General features: G+C 38.5%; 1 protein-coding gene across 1 annotated transcript in view; it reads left to right on the plus strand.

Annotated features, from left to right (window-relative positions):
- The first annotated feature begins 890 nt into the window (after positions 1-890).
- Positions 891-18722, plus strand: part of efcc1 (EF-hand and coiled-coil domain containing 1) — a 45370-nt gene continuing 27538 nt past the window's right edge. The window contains exons 1-2 of the mRNA XM_036559954.1: positions 891-1569; positions 6917-7326. Coding sequence (XP_036415847.1) covers positions 913-1569; positions 6917-7326 — 1067 coding nt within the window. The 5' untranslated portion in view covers positions 891-912. The remainder of the gene's footprint in view (positions 1570-6916; positions 7327-18722) is intronic.

Below are 18722 nucleotides of genomic sequence, written 5' to 3' on the forward strand. Positions count from 1 at the left end.
CAATTCATTTGGAGGAACACTTTTTTCAGCATTAATCAATATTAATTTAACACATAGTAATAGCATTTTCACAAGTGAAAACACAATTTTGACATACTTAAATTCTATGTATTATGTATTTCAGTTTTTATAAACAGAAGTCAATTTTTACATGTAAGAACTACATTTTTTATTTTCATTACATTTTTTATTTTTCATTAGTCACAAATTAATTCAAAGATGAAATAATTAGCATTTCAACATATCAAATTTTCTAATTTTTGTCATTTTTTTTTTATTTCATTTTTTTGACCTACCATCGTCAATGTCCAAAATTGGAGCATTTCTACTGGACCATTTGTCAGGAATTTTTACTTTTTTACACAAAGTGTAAGGATCAGTTGACAAATTGTGCAGAAAAACAAACATCAACAAAAACTGAGTCTCCTTTTTATTACAGGGAATATATAAAACTGAACTACAATAATTCCTATAAATCTACATTTTTTTTTACATTTGGTCCATGTCAAATTTCTTTTCTTTCTTTCAAATTGATTTTTTTTTATCAATAAGTTTGGATTAAAAGCTAAAATGCCTTTCCATACATTTGTATGCATGACTTGCAAATGGTTAACTGCCTTCTTTTCAAAAGTTTTTTTCATTTGCACCAGTTAAGAGTTTCAGCAACGCCCCCACATGCAGCAGTGCTGTAAAGTAAACTTCCTCAGGAGCAGAACAGAGCAGAGGAGACCAGAGCGGAGAACACAGGAGAGGAGAACAGAGAAGAACAGAGGGACAGCTAACATGATCCGAGCAGCACAGTGTATGAGTGTGTGCATATGTGTGTTGGGTGCATCTGCCGAACCCATTAATACGTTTAAACCGCTATAAATGGTCTTCCTATGAAGGGGTGGGGATAAATAAGGCTAAAGGATGGAAATCTCAGATGCATGTGATCCATACAGGCGTCCAGCGCGCAGGACACAATGGATAGTGAGCACGCTGGCTTACCACTATGGGCTGGATCGTGGAGTGGAGAACGAGATCATTGTGCTAGCTACGGGTTTGGACCAGTATCTGCAGGAGATTTTCCACCATTTGGACTGCCAGGGAGATGGTAAGATCCCAGCTGAAGATTTTAGGATTCTGTGCGAGGTTTTGGGTCTCGAAGCCGAGGCTGAGCCAGAAGAATGCTCAGGTATCCTGGACTCTCTGCCCGTGGAGTTCACTTTCCGCCAGTTTCATGCTAAACTCTGCGGCTACTTTAGCACCAAGGCTGGGCGATGCTACGAGGATGGACGGCTGTTGGTTGGAGGGGACAGCGAGCACATCGAAACTCAGATCCGCCTCAGGAGCCCCCTCAGGCGGCGCGGGAAGCTGCTAACCGCCGCGAGTTCCACAGCGAATCCTGGAGCTTCGTCATGCAAGCCTGGCTCATGTACACGGGAGTGCTACGAGGAGATAGTGGCTCTGGAGGAGGCGGAGGACAGGATGGCCAAACTGGAGGAGGAAAATGCCAGTTTGAGGGAACTAGTGGAGGACATGAGGGCTGCGTTACAAAGCAGCGATGCCAGGGCACTAGCATTGCAGGTAAGGTGTCAGTTTTGGTAGCCAAAGATGATGCATTGAATTGTCCTTATCCACATGTGTACCTCATTTACAGATGAATTAATTATAGTAGATCAACACAGTTTTTGCCTGAATGCAAGAAAATGCACCGATCAGCAATAACATTAAAACCACCTCTTTGTATCTACATTCATTGTCCATTTTATCAGCTCCAATTACACCTTGTAGTTTTACAATTACAGACTGTAGTCCATCTGTTTCTCTGTATGCTTTGTTAGCCCCCTTTCTCCCTCTTTTTCAATGGTCAGGACCCCCTCAGAGCAGGTATTGTTTGGGTGGTGGATCATTCTCAGCACTGCAGTGACACTGATGTGGTGTGTTTTTAGTGTGTTGTGCTGGTATCAAACACAGCAGTGCTGCTAGAGATTTTAAACAATGTGTCCACTCACTGCCCGTTCTATTATACACTCCTACCTTGTAGATGTGAAGTCAGAGACTGTAGCTTATCTGTTGCTGCACAGTTTGTGTTTATCAGAGGTCACAGGATGCTGCCCACAGGACGCCGTTGGCTGTATATTTTTGGTTGGTGGACTATTCTCAGTCCAGCAGCGACACTGACGTGTTTAAAAACTCCAGCAGCACTGCTGTGTCTGATCCACTCAGACTAGCACAACCACCCAAATAATACTTGCTCTGTGGTGGTTCTGTGGGGGTCCTGGCCACTGAAGAACAGATTTAAAGAGGGCTAACAGTATGCAGAGAAACAGACAGTCTGTAATTGTAGAACTGTAAAGTGCACCTATATGGTAAGTGGAGGACATGGGTTTAATGTTATGGCTGATGGATAGATTGTGTTGATGTGTTTTTTTTGGTTTGGAAATTATGTGCACCTTTTGCATCAATCCTCTGTGAAAAAGAGCTAGTAATTGTTCACACTGTAGACTTAAATTTGTTGACTTTACTTTAAAATCATGCAAACTTACTGCCTCGAGGAAATTAAGTAAAGTTACTTAACAGAATCAAGCTTAAATTACTTTATATATGAGTTATAGTTACTTTCTAATTTTCAGTGGCCCACACCTTTGTAGTAAGTGAGGTTAAGGTTAACTCAAACAGCCCAATAATGGTTTCCGTTGAGCTGGTAGTACTCTACTTTTTCAAGTTCTGCTTAGTCTTTCCTGTGTAAATGGATTGTCTCATACAGTAACAAATAAATGGCTCAGTTAAGACTAGAATCACCCATTTCTAAGGACTCTAATAGCTTAATGCACATTTGCCATTCTATTAGCATCCATGGTGATAGGTTGAACTACTGGACTGTTAGAACTGAACACAAAAATCGTGCAAAATGCATCCAGACTTCACATTTAACATGAGAGTATGCTGTGACACAAAAAGAGAATTATATTCACAATTTTGAAAAATAAGAGTTAATTAACGGAAACCTACAAAACCACTAGGAATGTTAGGAAACTTTTTGGGCAAAAGACTCCTCAGTCTGTAGGACTCTGTAGGATCTTAACCAAATTTACCTAGTAACTAAGGATTAAACAATAAATAGTAAATCTTACTGGATTTGTGTTAGTAATTTTAACAAATAAGTAAGCCAAAAAAGATAAGTTCCTATAAGAATTGTGTAATAAATCAGGACAGAAACTACAGAATAGTGCAGTTTTACATATTACTATAAGAACATATTACATAAATGCCATAGGAATGCTAGATTATTAAAGAAGTATTTCACAGAACTATCAAAATCTTATCGTTTATTATAAAATGTTCTGTACATCTTTTTTGCAAGTGTTCTGTGCAACAGTATTAGGCCACCTATATATAGATAATTGTTTAAAACTTTTCTTCTTGGTAGTAAAAGGTGTTTCCTTATAAAAACACTACATATCATTCATATAGATACTAGGAGTGGCCAATATAGCAAAAATATTATATCACATAATAGACATTTTCACAATATGCATCATGATATTCCATTTTCCTGAAATTTAATACGTTGGAACATACAAAACAGAACCTATAGTGCCGCACATAAAAAATGTGCTGCACTAACTCCAAACAAATGGGCCTAAATGTGCTCACTTTTTAATGAAACGTATAGTTGGTCATTGTTCTTTAAGTGCTGACAATTTCCATGATATGCTTAGAAAACCATATCATAACAGAATTTATCATGATAATGATGAAATATTGTCATATCGCCCACCCTTAATAGATGCAAATACACAGTGATACAGTAGAAAGTATTTCAGTTTTCACAGTTCTTGCTATGTATTCTATGAGCTAGTTAGAATAACAGGTTTGGTCCTCCTTGATGCAGCTCAAGCCACTGCATGGATTTATTTAATTCTACAAGCAGTGCATCTGATTTAACTTAATAAAGGATTGATTTGCCAAACTAGTATTTAACTGAAACATTCACACATTAAAAAAATGCACTTGCAGTTTATTTAAAGACAAAATGCTTTAAATTTAACTTTCTCATTTAACTTAAAACTTGTTCATGATCAGCAACATTTTTTTATTATGGTCACGCTGTTTAAACTCATTGTTAGCTCCTCCAACCACAGCAATGTCTACTATGGTGAGGAAATACCTACTCATGTTGTGCACCAGTTGGTTTTTTCATGATGTGATGTGATCCAGATGGATCATCTGAGACTGCTCAGCCTCTGCTTTCTGGTGTGGATGATATTGCTTGTTGTGTTTTAGAAGTTAGCTTATTCATGTGCCATACAGTATATGTTCAAAAGTATCCAGACCTTCAGTCTGATTAGTGAATTCAGCTGCTTTAATGTGCACACTGTGCCTATGGCAAGTGGTATCTTATAATACCCAACACCCTGTCCCATAATGCCTAACACACTGTCACATAATACCCAACACACTGTCCCATAATACTTAACACACTGTCCCATAATACTTAACACACTGTCCAATAGTGCCTAAAACACTGTCCCATAATATCCAACACACTGTCCGAAAATGTCACACTGTCCCATAATGCCTAACTCACTGTCCCATAATACCCAACACATTGTCCCATAATACTTAACACACTGTCCAATAGTGCCTAAAACACTGTCCCATAATATCCAACACACTGTCCAATAATATCCAACACACTGTCCGAAAATGTCACACTGTCCCATAATACCCAAACACTGTCCCATAATACGTAACACACTGTCCCATCATACCTAACACACTGTCCAATAGTGCCTAAAACACTGTCCCATAATATCCAACACACTGTCCCATAATATCCAACACACTGTCCGAAAATGTCACACTGTCCAATAGTGCCTAAAACACTGTCCCATAATACCCAACACACTGTCCCATAATACGTAACACACTGTCCCATAATACCTAACACACTGTCCAATAGTGCCTAAAACACTGTCCCATAATATCCAACACACTGTCCCATAATATCCAACACACTGTCCGAAAATGTCACACTATCCCATAATGCCTAACTCACTGTCCCATAATTCCCAACACACTGTCCCATAATACTTAACACACCAAAGGACACTTTCCCTTAAAACCTGTCATGGTTTGATAATACCATATTAGGGGTTGCATTAATTCAGATTTTTTTAAAGTCATCAATTATATGTGATTATAAGTTGATGTCGACTAATTGCTGATGACATCATGAATAAAACCACAGGAGAAAGGAAGGCTTTGCAGCAAGCGACTTTAAAACACCCCACTTTAAAAATCCGTGATGAAGCCAGACTGCACAGATCAGTAGAGCATGGCATGTCCTTTCCAACGAGCCCTGGATCGCATTGCTAGCCTTGAGGGGACTGGCGATATGGACCCTGGATTCTCGCAAATTTGTTTCCGACTTGTATCCGCACTCTAGGCGACCTTGCCGAGAGCCAAAGAAATTTAGAGCACTGTAACTTGGTGAAAATAAGAGTAACTAACTTCAAACTTCAAACTTCAAATTTAGGGCATTATGTCCCCTCTCCAATTGTAGTCTTCAGGAAATCGGAAATAGCAACATTCAATAGCTGATCTTTAGGCACTTTAGATTGGCAGAGAAATGTTAGAATGAGGCCAGACTCCACAGGTCAGTAGAGCATGTGCCCTGTCCAATGAGCCCTGGAACTCAACACACTCTCCCATATTACCAAACACACTGTCCCATAATACCCAACAAACTGTTCCATATTACCTAATACTGTCCCCTAATACCCAACACACTGTCCCATAATACCCAACACACTGTCCTATATTACATAACACACTGTCCTGTTACCTAACACACTGTCCCATAATACCCAGCACACCGTCCCATATTACCTAACACACTGTCCAACAATACCTCACACACTGTCCCATTTATCCCTCAGAAGTTGATGTTTTAGTTTTGTTTTACTATACCATTCAAATTTTGTAATCACGTATTTAACTACATAGTTATACAATGAATTTATTTTACATTCGTATTACGGTTTTAACAAAGACAAAAATGTAGTAAAAGTGTTTGTAAAGACAAGGCTGTATGGGCTACAGTAACTTTTCAAATCAAATTCAAATTATATGAAAACTCTTCTACTTACAGACACTTAAATGTGCTATAAAGTGAGAGTTTCGAATAATCACTTTTCAAAGAATTTCCCTGATTGTTTCAGTGATCTGTGAGTGAGAATAGGGCTGGGTATTGGCAGCAACTTTAACCCCTTAAAATCCCAGGCTTATTACATACTAAGGCTTATCCTTCAGTAACTACACAGACTACAGTGCCACCTGGCTAAGTTATTGAGTTAGGTTATACAAGTGTGTAATAAAACTTTGGACCTGTTGGTGGGCCCTGGCCACTTAAGGGGTTAATGATACGGTATGATTCACAGCACAGTACAGCAGGCAACATACAAGTGACCCAGCTGACTTAGTATCTTGCAAATCTTCCGGATGGTATGTAGTTATATACCTCATAATTTATTGTGTTACTGAAGTATTGTACCTAAGCACTGCATTTGCTACCGAAGGTAAGAAAAGACTATACCCAAAGTCAACTTAGACTGGCTACTCCACTATGTCAGAGCAGTTGTTTCTCTATTAGAGCGCAGGTTTGCCATGTGCTTATAAATTGTAAATGTAATGCAGTATCAGTTTCACTTGCACATACATGCCCTATATAAAAGGAAAATAAATGTCCTTCCCATTATCAATTCATGTATCACCAATATTATTTATGATACACTGCCGTATCAACATTTTGAACTCAGCTCAAAGTTCGAAATAATTAACACCATTAATACCATGCTTTTGTTTTTGGTGGCAACAACTGTGACTTCTGAAGGTTAATACCTGAATCTATTTCTGCATGCTTTAGGTTGGACTCTGGAAAAGCCATGCAAAACACAGGCCGGACAGTGGCTGCTTTATTGCCCACCATAAGAGAGCAGCTCAGAAGTCCAAGTGCCAGGGAAACCTGAAGAGTTTCCAGGGTTTCCTGCGTGAGATGGAGCTGGCTCAGGTCGGGCAGATGGAGGAGGCCCTCCTGCTGAAGCAGAAGAAGTTGGAGCAGGAGTTGAGGGGGTCCCGGGAAGCCACGTTGATGCTTGAGGAGTGTAACCATACCCTAAAGAAGGAGCACATGGAGATGAGGAAGAAGGTAGAGGAGGCCAGGCAGGCTCTGTTCAGTGGCCTGGCGAAGGTGAAGGAGCTAGAGGCCAAAGCCAGTCAGATACCCACCCTACAGAGACACATACAACAGCTGGAGATGGAGCTTCTGTATTACAGGTGAGACAGCAGCTTAGTGTAGTTATGTAGGGATAGTTTGAATCTGCTCCTAAGGTAGATTAGCCCTAAAGCCTTGAAGTAGGGCTCGGCAATATTACAAGATGTTTTGACATCATGATTACATCCTGATACTCTTTTCTCAGTGTATCATAGGTATCGTTTATTTTTGCACGCACCAAATTAAAAAATATATAACCTTTTCTAAATTGTGTCACTAGTTTTGCTGGTGCATTTTGCCCATTGCAACTTGTTTGCAAACCTTACAAAACAAATATAATGGCATATATTGTGTAGGGGAGAGCAAGACACAACCATGTATGAACTAAAATGTAACATGGATGGATTTCACATAGTTAAAGCGGTTAGAACATGCTTTTGGTTGTCATTTCGTTTTCCCATAGCAGCATCATCTACAAATTTTGACAGCAGTCAGACAGATATTTCTCATGATTCACTCTAATACCACAAAATGAACTTACTGAGCTGTGTTTTCAGTCACAGCTTTATTCTTTAAGGTATTGTCTTGGTGGCTGTAGTATAGCAGTATTCTGAAACATGTAAATAACTCACACTGAGTAACTGGGCTAAAATACAGCGTACACATGATGGGGTTAGTTTTAACACAGTGTTAGTACAAACTCTCCCCAAATAAGCAAAGAAGTCCAGGCCATATACATTCGAATAAGATTCACCAAAAATGTACTACAGATGTCATTTTTATCATGAAGAAAAAAATAAAATTGCCGGAGCTCATTTAAGTTTGACTTACCCTCTTTTCATGAATGTTTTCTTTTAAAGGATATTTTTATCTGTTTAGGTTGGAAAGCTTATATGGCTCAAACAATGTTTTGCATCAATTTTAAAAATGTATTTACCAAAAACCAAAATTTGTTTGCTCCCTGCTCTCCCCCCCTCTTAAAAATGCCCTCACATTTTGTGTTGTTATAGTTTTACCATATCACCCAATGTTTACTTAAATATTCTTTTTCCAGAGATCTTCATCAGACTTCATCTGAGTAGATGAGAACTGGAATATCTCAGTCTAGTCATCTTGACCTATTACTACTGCTTAACTGAAGTTTGTTGTCATGGAAACATGACTGTATCATATTGCATTGTTTACCAAGCAGTTTTTGTGGTAAGATCTGGCAACCATGCGTGCGTGGCTTTGAGGAACAGCTCTGACCGGCTCACTTTGGACATACTTAGAAGTTGGCTTTAGGCTTACTTCATAGTTGACCCAGTTTGGCTGTAAGTGGTGGATCAATGCATGTTTTTATTACATAATTCTGTTTTGTCTGATCTAAAATAGTGCATCAGAATTCTTTTGAGCTGAAATGGCTCCCACAGAATCTACTGGCTCAGGTCCTGAACAAGTGTGGCAGCATACATGCTATTTAAGCCGCCTTGATGTGGTTCTCTCTCTGGAGTGCAGACCATGTTTTGTTTGGGTTCATTTAGCAGGCAACGTGTGTGGCAAGTGGGCTGCCGTTTTGGTTTACTGAAACTGTGCCCGGCTTCAGCTGGACTCGTTTCTGAGGAATTTGGGTTTTATACCTAGCCTGTCATTGAACCTTCCAAGAGCATGAGCATTTAATTAATGTTTACAGTCTGCCAAACTGCTTTGTCTCCTTCAGTTTCATCAGTGTTTGCATAATTTTACATCCATGCTCTGGGATGGCATTCATGGAGATATTTGTGAATGCATCGTTTTGTTGGAGGTTTCCGGTACAAACTGAATGAACGTTTCTTCCAATCGGATGAATATCTCACTCAGTGGAAACGTAATATCTGAGCATAAATTGCTTCACATGGTTTTTACATAAGGTGATCATTTGAGCTTTATCATCCTTCATTATTTGCTGTGAATGACGTATGTTCTGAAAATGGTCTGTTTTCTCCATCAGCTAAAGTTTCACTTCACATTTTAGAGTGTTATGAAATACAGCACTTTCCATAAACTGGATTTATCCAGAGTTTCAACAACCGATGTATTTGACGGTTTGGAAAACTGTTATGAAAAGTGTTACAAAATCCAACTTGGACACCTCTGAGAAAAGGTGTAATCCTGAAAAGAAGAGCAGTAGTGAAATCTGCTGTATTGAGTTGGCAATAAGGAAGACCTTTTGGAGCTCTAATTAGAGATGGGTGGGGTTATTTGAATACATGGCACTAGTAACCCATCTTAGTAGCTGTTTACTTAATCAGTCGTTCAAATAAGTGTAGTTTGAAAGAACTTAAATAAATAAAAATAATGAAATAAATGTTTTATGTTATAATTTTAAAGTAGTTTTTAAGGGACCATGTAACAGAGTTGTAGAGGATGTGGCCATGGGAGCCTGATTTTGATTGAAAGTGGAGGAGCAATTTTTTGGGGGGGCGGGGGGTCCCATGAGGGTGTTAATTAATGCAGAGGTGTCTTAATTTAAACGTATTCAGATATAATCATTTTAAAATTTAATGAAAAATATATACTTACTTGTGCTTATGCAGTTAATTCCACTGGAAGTCAAATTTTCATTTGAATGAACTCTAACAGAAGTAGGGCTACACAAGCTTCCCTTGCTCCATTGCTTAGATGTCTATGCATGGGGCAACACAAGCTGCTAATATTAGTATTATTCAGACGGGATTAGTTGGATACTGTCATTTTACCTCCGGACGTCTATAATTCACGATAATTCGCATAGGATGAGAAAACTCATAAATGACAGAGAAGGTAGTGACCACTCAAGTTATACATTGTCATCACTAGTGATGTGCACAGGTACAAGTCCTCGATTATCTGTGTGAGGTGTCAGTTTTTGAATACTGAAATCACTGTTTGCATTTTGTTTACCACAGAGAGCTAACTACTTTAGCTGATGTATTCTAGGTCCAGAAATAGTAAAAATATATATCTCTCACAAACTAACATATTGGCACACCACCCACCTGTAAAATGAAAACAAGTACACCTCAGCATCCAGTATTACACCTGTTAGCTCTGTTAGCTTAGCTCATCTGAAGAGACAGTTTCACATCTAACAGTAACGCCTATTAATGTCATTTTTCTCTTGTTTTTTCCTTCCCTGCGGTTAACCGATCATCCATTCACTAAAATCTTACAGATGCTCACAAATTAGTCAAAACACTCATTCATAGTGGTCACATCAAATAAGTTCCATATGTAATATATTTGGATGTTCATATGAAGAAAAAAGGGCCAAATACTTAATTTAATCATAAATTTGTTTACCTTTAGCATCTGGCCAGCTGTTTTAAGTGAGTGCTGTGTGTTGTTAGCATTGTCAGAAGCATAAGAATTCACAGCCAACAGTTAACATTGACACACAAAATCAAACCTTTTTTCTGTCATTTTACATTCCAATGTTTTGATGTTCAGAGTTGTAAACTAGTGCTAAGACAATACATATAGGCTGGATTTGGACTACAGAGAATCCAAGTGAATGCTTCTTTTATTCACTTTATATAATAGTAAGTAAAAGTGGCGTAAATCTAAATCTTAAAGAGCACAAAGTAATTATTACCAACGTGGCAGATTAGGACGAGACTAAAATAACAGAGAAACACTGGTTATAGTTATTATTACCCCACCTTTCTATGTAAAACCAATCCCATCCAAATAGCGCTATAGCATCTCACGCAAAGCCAAACAGTCATATCTAAGCAGAGCTGTGCATGGAAATATTCCAAACAAACAGATGCTAAATTTGTACAGCAAAGTTGGGTGAGGTCAGCTGTTAGTGTGTTAAATCACACACACCCACAACACAAAGATAAATCACCAAACCAACCAAAAGATCAGGTACGGATCATTTCTTATGCTAGCAGTGTGCTAAATGAATGCTAAATCTTCCATACTTGTGGCGTAATAACATTATACAAAATATTTTCTCATTGGGATATTTGAATACTACTCATTTAAATTTCAATATCAAAAAAAGTTCAAAAGCCCATCCCTAACTTTTAGTACTTTGAAGTTAAAGCAAATGTTAGCTTAAAAGATGTACCCAGAAGCCCCAGCTTCATCCTGAGGGGTCAGAGGCCTGAGTGTTGACGAGTGCTACATGTTGACGTTCATCATAAACATTCTCAATCTTACCTTCAAGCCGCGCTAAGCTGTGTAGAGTTTCTCCGGCCATGCTGGGAGGCCGACCCCACCCCCATTCATACTCTAAAGCCAAATAATTCATTCGGGATCACAATGGGGCCGACACACTGGGAGAGAGTTCCATTCACTCAGGAAAGGCCCGACCTAAACAGACTGAAAGTTCCCATCAGTCTTCAAACGGCTCCCCTGCGATTTGGTCTCTTCTTGAATAATAGATGAACACTCCCTGCCTGAAACCTAGCAACTGTTCCCCTCTGAACCCTCACAGATTGGAGGGCTCCCCTGCATACCAGTGGGGCTTTCTTTAGAAACTCTAGCATGCCTTAACCCACATGTTTTGTTGAGATTGGCTTTAAGCATCATTAATTTCTTGTTTACACAATACAGTGCTTTGAAAGAAACTTATTTATTTATTTATTTGGGTCCCAAAAATCACAATTTCCCTGCAGTGTATTGCTTTCTCTTAACTAATCAAATCTCAGTACATAAAATGTGAAGCTTTAAACTCTCCCTGTACCGCAAAACACCTGCGTGCATTTCAGAAAGGTACTGAAACATTATTATTACAACAAATAATTCAATATTTTATGTTTTTTATGTAATATGTCAGGCAAATACAATGCTCAAAGTTAGTTTTGGGACACTTCTATCATCATTTGTTTTTTAGAATTATTTAATTTGTCAATGTATTGTGGGTATTTTGCTTTACCATGTTCAAAAGTGCATTGTTTCATACTATATTGTGACTTATCAATCAATACCTTGCATCTAACTGAGCAATAGGAAGCTAGAAACTTTCACCTAACCCCCTTTTTGCTTCAAAGCAAACATTGAGACACTAATCCCAAATGTATTGCGTTCAAAGATCCAGTGTACTATACAACACATCTAACTCTAAATTTCATAACATTCTGAAACACAGAGATAGTTTGAATATTGAAAGAAAACTTGAATATTGAGCTTAATTAATTGAAAAATTGTCTCTCACGTTTGTGAGAAAGATTACAGATACACTGAGAATGCAAAAATTCAATAACAAAAAGAGTAAAAAATGTACTGAAGTGGCGGAAAGAGACATGATGTGTTCAAAACCTGCCACGTTCTGGCTGTCTGAGCAACAGTTGTGCAGAACCATGCACTCCACACCTAGAAACTTGAAGCTGTCGTCCAAAAGAAGGGATATGCCACATAATACTAACCTACATAAAAGAAAGAGACAATAATGTTTATCCGACTAATGTTTCTGCGCTATTACTTGCCTTACTAAAGTTTTTCATTTAATAGCAGGATCAGTTTGAATTTCAGTTAGTAAACCTGGTCATTATTGCTGAATGTTATACATTTTTTGATGGAAACAAATGAATAAATGATAAATTTATCTTGGAAAGTAATAAATATACAAGATGTAAATTGCATTCAGGGACTGTCCCAAGACTACTTTGAGCAAAATTTATTTTATTTTTTTCATAAAATCATAGCGCTTAAAGGAAGAGAGAAGGCAATTGTCGAAAATTAGCAAAAGTCATCAAGTATAACCCAGTAAACCAGTGTTTTTAAGCTTTTTAAAAGGGTCAGAACATGAAACAGAACATGAGGGTTAAAGTGCAATACATTTGATCCTGTGGTGTTCTTGCCTCTAAAGCTTTCCATAAGAAATGGGGTATAACTGCATTCCTAGGGTTACGTCCCTCAAGCTTAAAATGGCTAAAATAACCATGGAGCAGAGTTTATGTTATAAATGTGGTTGCAGTTTTGGCATCAAAAGCATTTATTATAAAGCCCAGAGTATTAGTGTGGCCCAGAACAGGACCCCAAAATTCACTCTAGCCCCCACGCCCTGAAGAACAACCAACCAAGCATTAGCGCTAACTGAAACAGAGTAGCTACATTGCAAAGTATAGAAGTTACCAGGCAGCATTTGAATGGCTGTTTACTGTACTGAGCTTTTTCAGGAGCCTCTTTGGAACGGACAAATGATTCACTCAAGTCAAATGAAAAAGAGCAATAAAACTGCCCTCAGCTTGCCAGCCAGCAGACACTAAGGTTGACAGTTATATTTGTTGCCCTGGACAAAAAAGGTCGCTCTGACAATATACTTAATCAGTTTTTTTGTCAATAGTCTTACAGTCTTCTTTAGCTCTTTAGCTTTAGCTCTGGTTTAGCTGGTCACCCAACATGGTCATACCAGCGTTCAAAACACAACATATGCTGGTTTTGCTGGTAACTGTGGTCTGTGCTGGTTTTTCCAGCAGGATAGCATCATGCTTACCATACTTGTATGGTATCACCAAAATGATTTCAATATTGCCAAGGATCAAAACATTCCATGTTATTTAAATTAAATCATTGTGGTTTGATGTGAAATGCTTGTTTTAGAGTAATGTACAGAGTTCACAGTGGTGGTGATAGGAACCAGACATCTGAAGCATTTAATGCCTTGAAAAGCTACAAAGAAAGTTGTTAGCTACATGTAATGGTTCTGAATACATTTCTTGATGCCTGAGACATGATTTTATGGTAGTTCTGATATAAGAATAAGGCTTAAAACTAGATTCATGGATATTTTTTTCAGACCGAGTACAAGTGTGAGTACATGTTTTCTAGTTCTTAGCGAGACCGAGTCTGATATCATAATGAATTAATCATTAAAATGTAGCTGATTTTAAATTAAGTGCATTAGCTAGCTATGCTACTTAAGTTACCTTGAATAGCATAGCAAAGCAGTGGAGAAGAGCAGATTTTGTTACACATCAGAAAAGCGTTTCTGCACAACTGTGCAAGTACATTTTATAGTTTTGATGCTCTGTGATGTCTTTCAACAACAGTCTTTGTAGCACAGTGACAGCAGGAATCACATCTGAAGCTAAATTAGTTGCATATCCTCTAAAGTCAGACATACAGTGTGTTCTTGTTCACCGATCTTGTTCTTTGGTGACTCACAGACCATTTTGTACAGACAAAGCCTATGATGTATGAAGACGCTCAATCCATGCTACGTAAATTGCAACTCTGAACAATTTAAAATAAAGCTGTCACATTCAAATTATCACGCTGCACATGAAGTACTGAGAAACGGAGCAGAGCCGCTTACACTGTGCACTGGAGCTAAAGCCAGGCGTGATGTACATGATAGGACAAATACGGTCCCTCTACAGTCTGTTTTACAAAGACTTTTTAAAAAATCAGTGTTTATACCTCACAATTCTACTCAGTCAAACAGAGTAAAGTTGGCATTGGTAGACTTTTGTAGGAAATGTTGACTCTTTTGCCTCCGTTTCAGTAGCTTTTGTGCCTCCACCCCTATCGAAGAGGCGGTTGTGATTATGTGTGTTTAAAAACAAGCTAAATTGCACAGAGAATTCCTGGTGGAAATATACCAAGGCGGGGTGTTTAAAGGGACTGGTGGCTTTATGTCAAGTACCACAAAATAAGTAACATTTCTCTGTATGAGCAGAGCCTCCTTCACTGCGTTTGTTCATTAGCGCGAGAGTGTACACTCTGCTTACGTCATTGGTGAATTTTTTATGTGTACGAGTATGAATAAATGTGTAGAGTATCGGACCACTACCCGATACCAGTATCGGTATCAATGTATCCCTGCTTAAAACATATTTTTAAAAATACATTCCTGGTGAAGAGGTATATTCAGGGTGTTTCAAGGAAAATAGTTTGTACAAAAACACATGTTGATTCACTGGTCATTTTGAACGGTAAATAAAATGGATAGTAAATAAATCGCAACCTCTGGTTCCTACCACCACCAGTGTAAATAAACCACAACCAGTAAGTTTGTCTACAGTGAACCATTTTACATAAAAACACTCTGTGTTGACTTTGTTTACTGAATCCAACCATGTTTGATTATTTGATTAGGTTATTATACTGTGTTGGTATGATACTGTGTTGTTGTATGACATTTATACTGTTATAGACAGTATATTGCCCAGCATTATTGCAGACCTTAGATTTGCACACAATGGGCTGTTTTGGGCAGCTGTCTGGGGGAGCAGACGACACCGGTCAGGCACTACGGGTCAGCAAGTGACCCGTTCAGCCTCAAATCTTGCTGTTTTATCTGCCCCAAGAGGTGTGTCTGCTGGCCATTTTTCTTTTCCTCTTTGTCCTGATCTCTGCCTGCTCCTATTATCCTCTCTTGTCTTAAAGAGGCTCACAGATTAGCACACCTGCCTCCAGTCACACCGCACACCATTTGGTATGCAAATGGTCAGCGATTTTGTATTATTGTTCAAATAAAAGCTATCTGTATTCAGCTAATTATGTCTATTTTCTGAGTGCAGCAGTTGTCTCAGTTGTTAATGTATGGATCATTCTGCCGAATAGGTTCAAGTTGAAAACAGAGTTGAATATCCATTTAGGACTTTTAACTAACTTGGACTTCAGAATAAAATGCTTTGAATGACCCTATACCTTAATTATGTTTATTTTATTAAAACAAATGATTGAATTTTCCATTTTGTCACTAACAAAAGAATCATAACACTGATTCTTTACCAAAAGTGACCGACAAATGGCAATTTTATTTAATTTTGAGCATAACACAAAAACACTAGCCAGTACATGACTAGCAAACACAGCTGTGAACAGTTGTATGCACATAAAATCTTAAAAAGGTTTACTTAATTGCAAAAAACGTGTTTCGGTAGTGACAGTTCTTAAAGCTACACACTGATTTTCAGACTTGGATGTTTCCCCTGAGCAAAATAGTTCAGTAATCTCTCGTCTCATCTTGAGTTTTAGTAGAAATATAAGCAAAGTCACACATTTAGCTCAGATTCACTGAGGTACTAACACTCATCTTTATCTGTAATGAAACTCTCATCTTTACTTTATTTCTCCTGTGTCTCATGACTCTTTTTGTCTAATTCTATTTCTCCTAAGGAATTTTGAGAGAATCACCATTAAGTCTCCTGAGCCATCAAACAGCAGCATTTGAGTAGTAAAAATTTCCTCTGGGTTGCTAAGCTAAGGAGGACAAACTTGGAATCTGAACAGGTCTTGGCTGATCGAATACATCAGGGGAAAGTGGAAAATTATGTAAATTTGATTTTTCACCAAACTATGCCTCTAAGGCTTCTCGTCTTAGAGGAAAATTTTATTACATAATGTTGCTCTTTGATGGCTCAGGAGACAAAATGGTTATTCTCCCAAAATTCTTTAGGAGAAATTGCATTGGACAAAAAAGAGACACAAGATGCCAGAGGGATAAAGGAGAGATGGGAGTTTAGTTGCAGATTAGTGTTATTTTCTTGGCAAATCGGAGTTAAATGTGTAACTTTATTTTATTACTGAGCAGCAGGAGACTTAAGCAAACGTTTCCTGTGACATTCCAACTGTTCTCATTGTTGTCTAGGAGAAACTATAGAGAGATGTTTCTTTATTTTTCTTTCCTATGGGATAGTTTCATTGTTGTAACTGGGAAGGGGCTCAAACGTATTGTAATGTAATGTGAGCTACTGAAAGGTTTTTATCCCTCTCGTCCAGTATCATGACCAGCCAGCACTGATGGTTTTCAGTTTAGTGACAGTCACACGTTTTAATAAGCGTATACAGCGCCTCTGCATTTTCAGACCCCCTGACATAGAGCTGAACCTAAAACCAGATTTGCCTTGTAGTGTTGCGTAAGATCCGCTGCAGAGTGGGCCACAAGCTTAAGCTCTGTCTCCAAAACCTAAGGAGCAGAGGAGCCAGAGGGAGTTTTACTGGAGGCCTTGTGGAGGAGTCTCAGAACCAAATAGATCTGCTGACTTCATTTCTGTGAAAAACAGGAGGTCTAACCATGTGTATCTTAAAAAGCCGGAGGCGTTCTCTCTCGCTTCCTGGGGACTGCAGAGGGCCAGACCTGCAGGGACAATGGAGGCTGGAGGAGAAGGAACAAAAGAGAAGGGGGCTGCACCATCTGGAGGAAGACGCAAACAGTCAACTGTTTGTTCACTGTCACTTCTCAGAGGAGAGACTGAAGCTTGTTACAGAAGAAAGGCTCTTTCCATCTTTCTCTGATTATTACCCTGCCTGTGGGACGCTTGCATGCAACTGGTGAAAACATTAGTTTGTCATTTTGGGCTTTACTATTTCTGCTAGTGTTGTTGACACTGTAGCGACCAGCTCTGCAGCTGTTCCGTCTTGCAGGAAGATCAAAATAATCAATCATAGCCCTCAGAAGTGTAATTTCAGGTGCACTGCAGTAGGCTTTTTATACAGCATGCCTTTTCTAAGCTCTGTTCCTTTAGACCATAATGACAGGCAAACCAATTGTCCTTCCCTGTGTTATGTCTGGAGCAGTTAGAGATTTGAATGTTGAGAGACCTCACAAGGATAAGAAGTGTACTGAATATAAATAGATAAGCTGATGATTTACGTGTTTTTTTTTAATACAAAATTAGCCAACGTTGTCAATATCGTGGTGATCTTAAAAGGGAATTGCATAGATTTTTTTTTTTTAATTTTGCATAATTAAATGCCTTAGATGTAAACAAAGGCTCCATTCACATTACAAATGAGCAGAACGAGCTTCGCTGTGAAGATAATTAACTCTGATCAGCTCTCAGCTGTTCATTATTAGAGCGAGACAAAGGCGGAAAAGGTGAGATGTGCTGCTTTTTTCAGCGTTTACAGGCTTTAACTTCTGTTCAGCGCTGCTGCCATGGTAACGCTGAATGATGGCATACGCGCAGTGGAAAAAAGCACATGAATTCTGATCTAGGACCACATATGAAAGTGGCTCAGGTCGGATTTGAAAAGATCAGATTTGCGTGTCCACACAGCCCTGAAAACATCACATGCGAGTCAGATTAGGGCAAAAAATCAGATTTGTGCCACTTCAACCTGGTAATGTGAACGTAGCTGAAGTCATTCAGAGTGGTCTGAAGTGAAATGCTCTGTTCTAGGGAAACTGACTCAGGATTGTTCACAGTGGTGGCGATAGGAACCAGACATCTGAAGAATATAACACCTCTGAAAGCTCCCGCACTGCAAGTAATTGTACAAAATGGTAATGAATTTCAACTACTATAAAGTAATCTGAGTTGGCAAGTTTCTCTAGAATGGAGAATTCCACACTAAACCACTCTGAAGGACTTTCAGAGTGAATTTTAAAAAAATTTACCAATTTTAAGTCAATATTGTAAATAAAAACAGTTTATGGATCCTAAAACGGAACTGAGATACTAAAACATTGTAACACATCGGTTTATGTATAATCTGCAGTTAGCCTAGTTAGTTATAGCAGTATTAATTAAACAAAATGCTTTAGCAATGTAGGCTA

This window comes from Colossoma macropomum, unplaced genomic scaffold (assembly GCF_904425465.1).
Source record: "Colossoma macropomum unplaced genomic scaffold, Colossoma_macropomum, whole genome shotgun sequence".
NCBI lineage: Eukaryota > Metazoa > Chordata > Actinopteri > Characiformes > Serrasalmidae > Colossoma > Colossoma macropomum.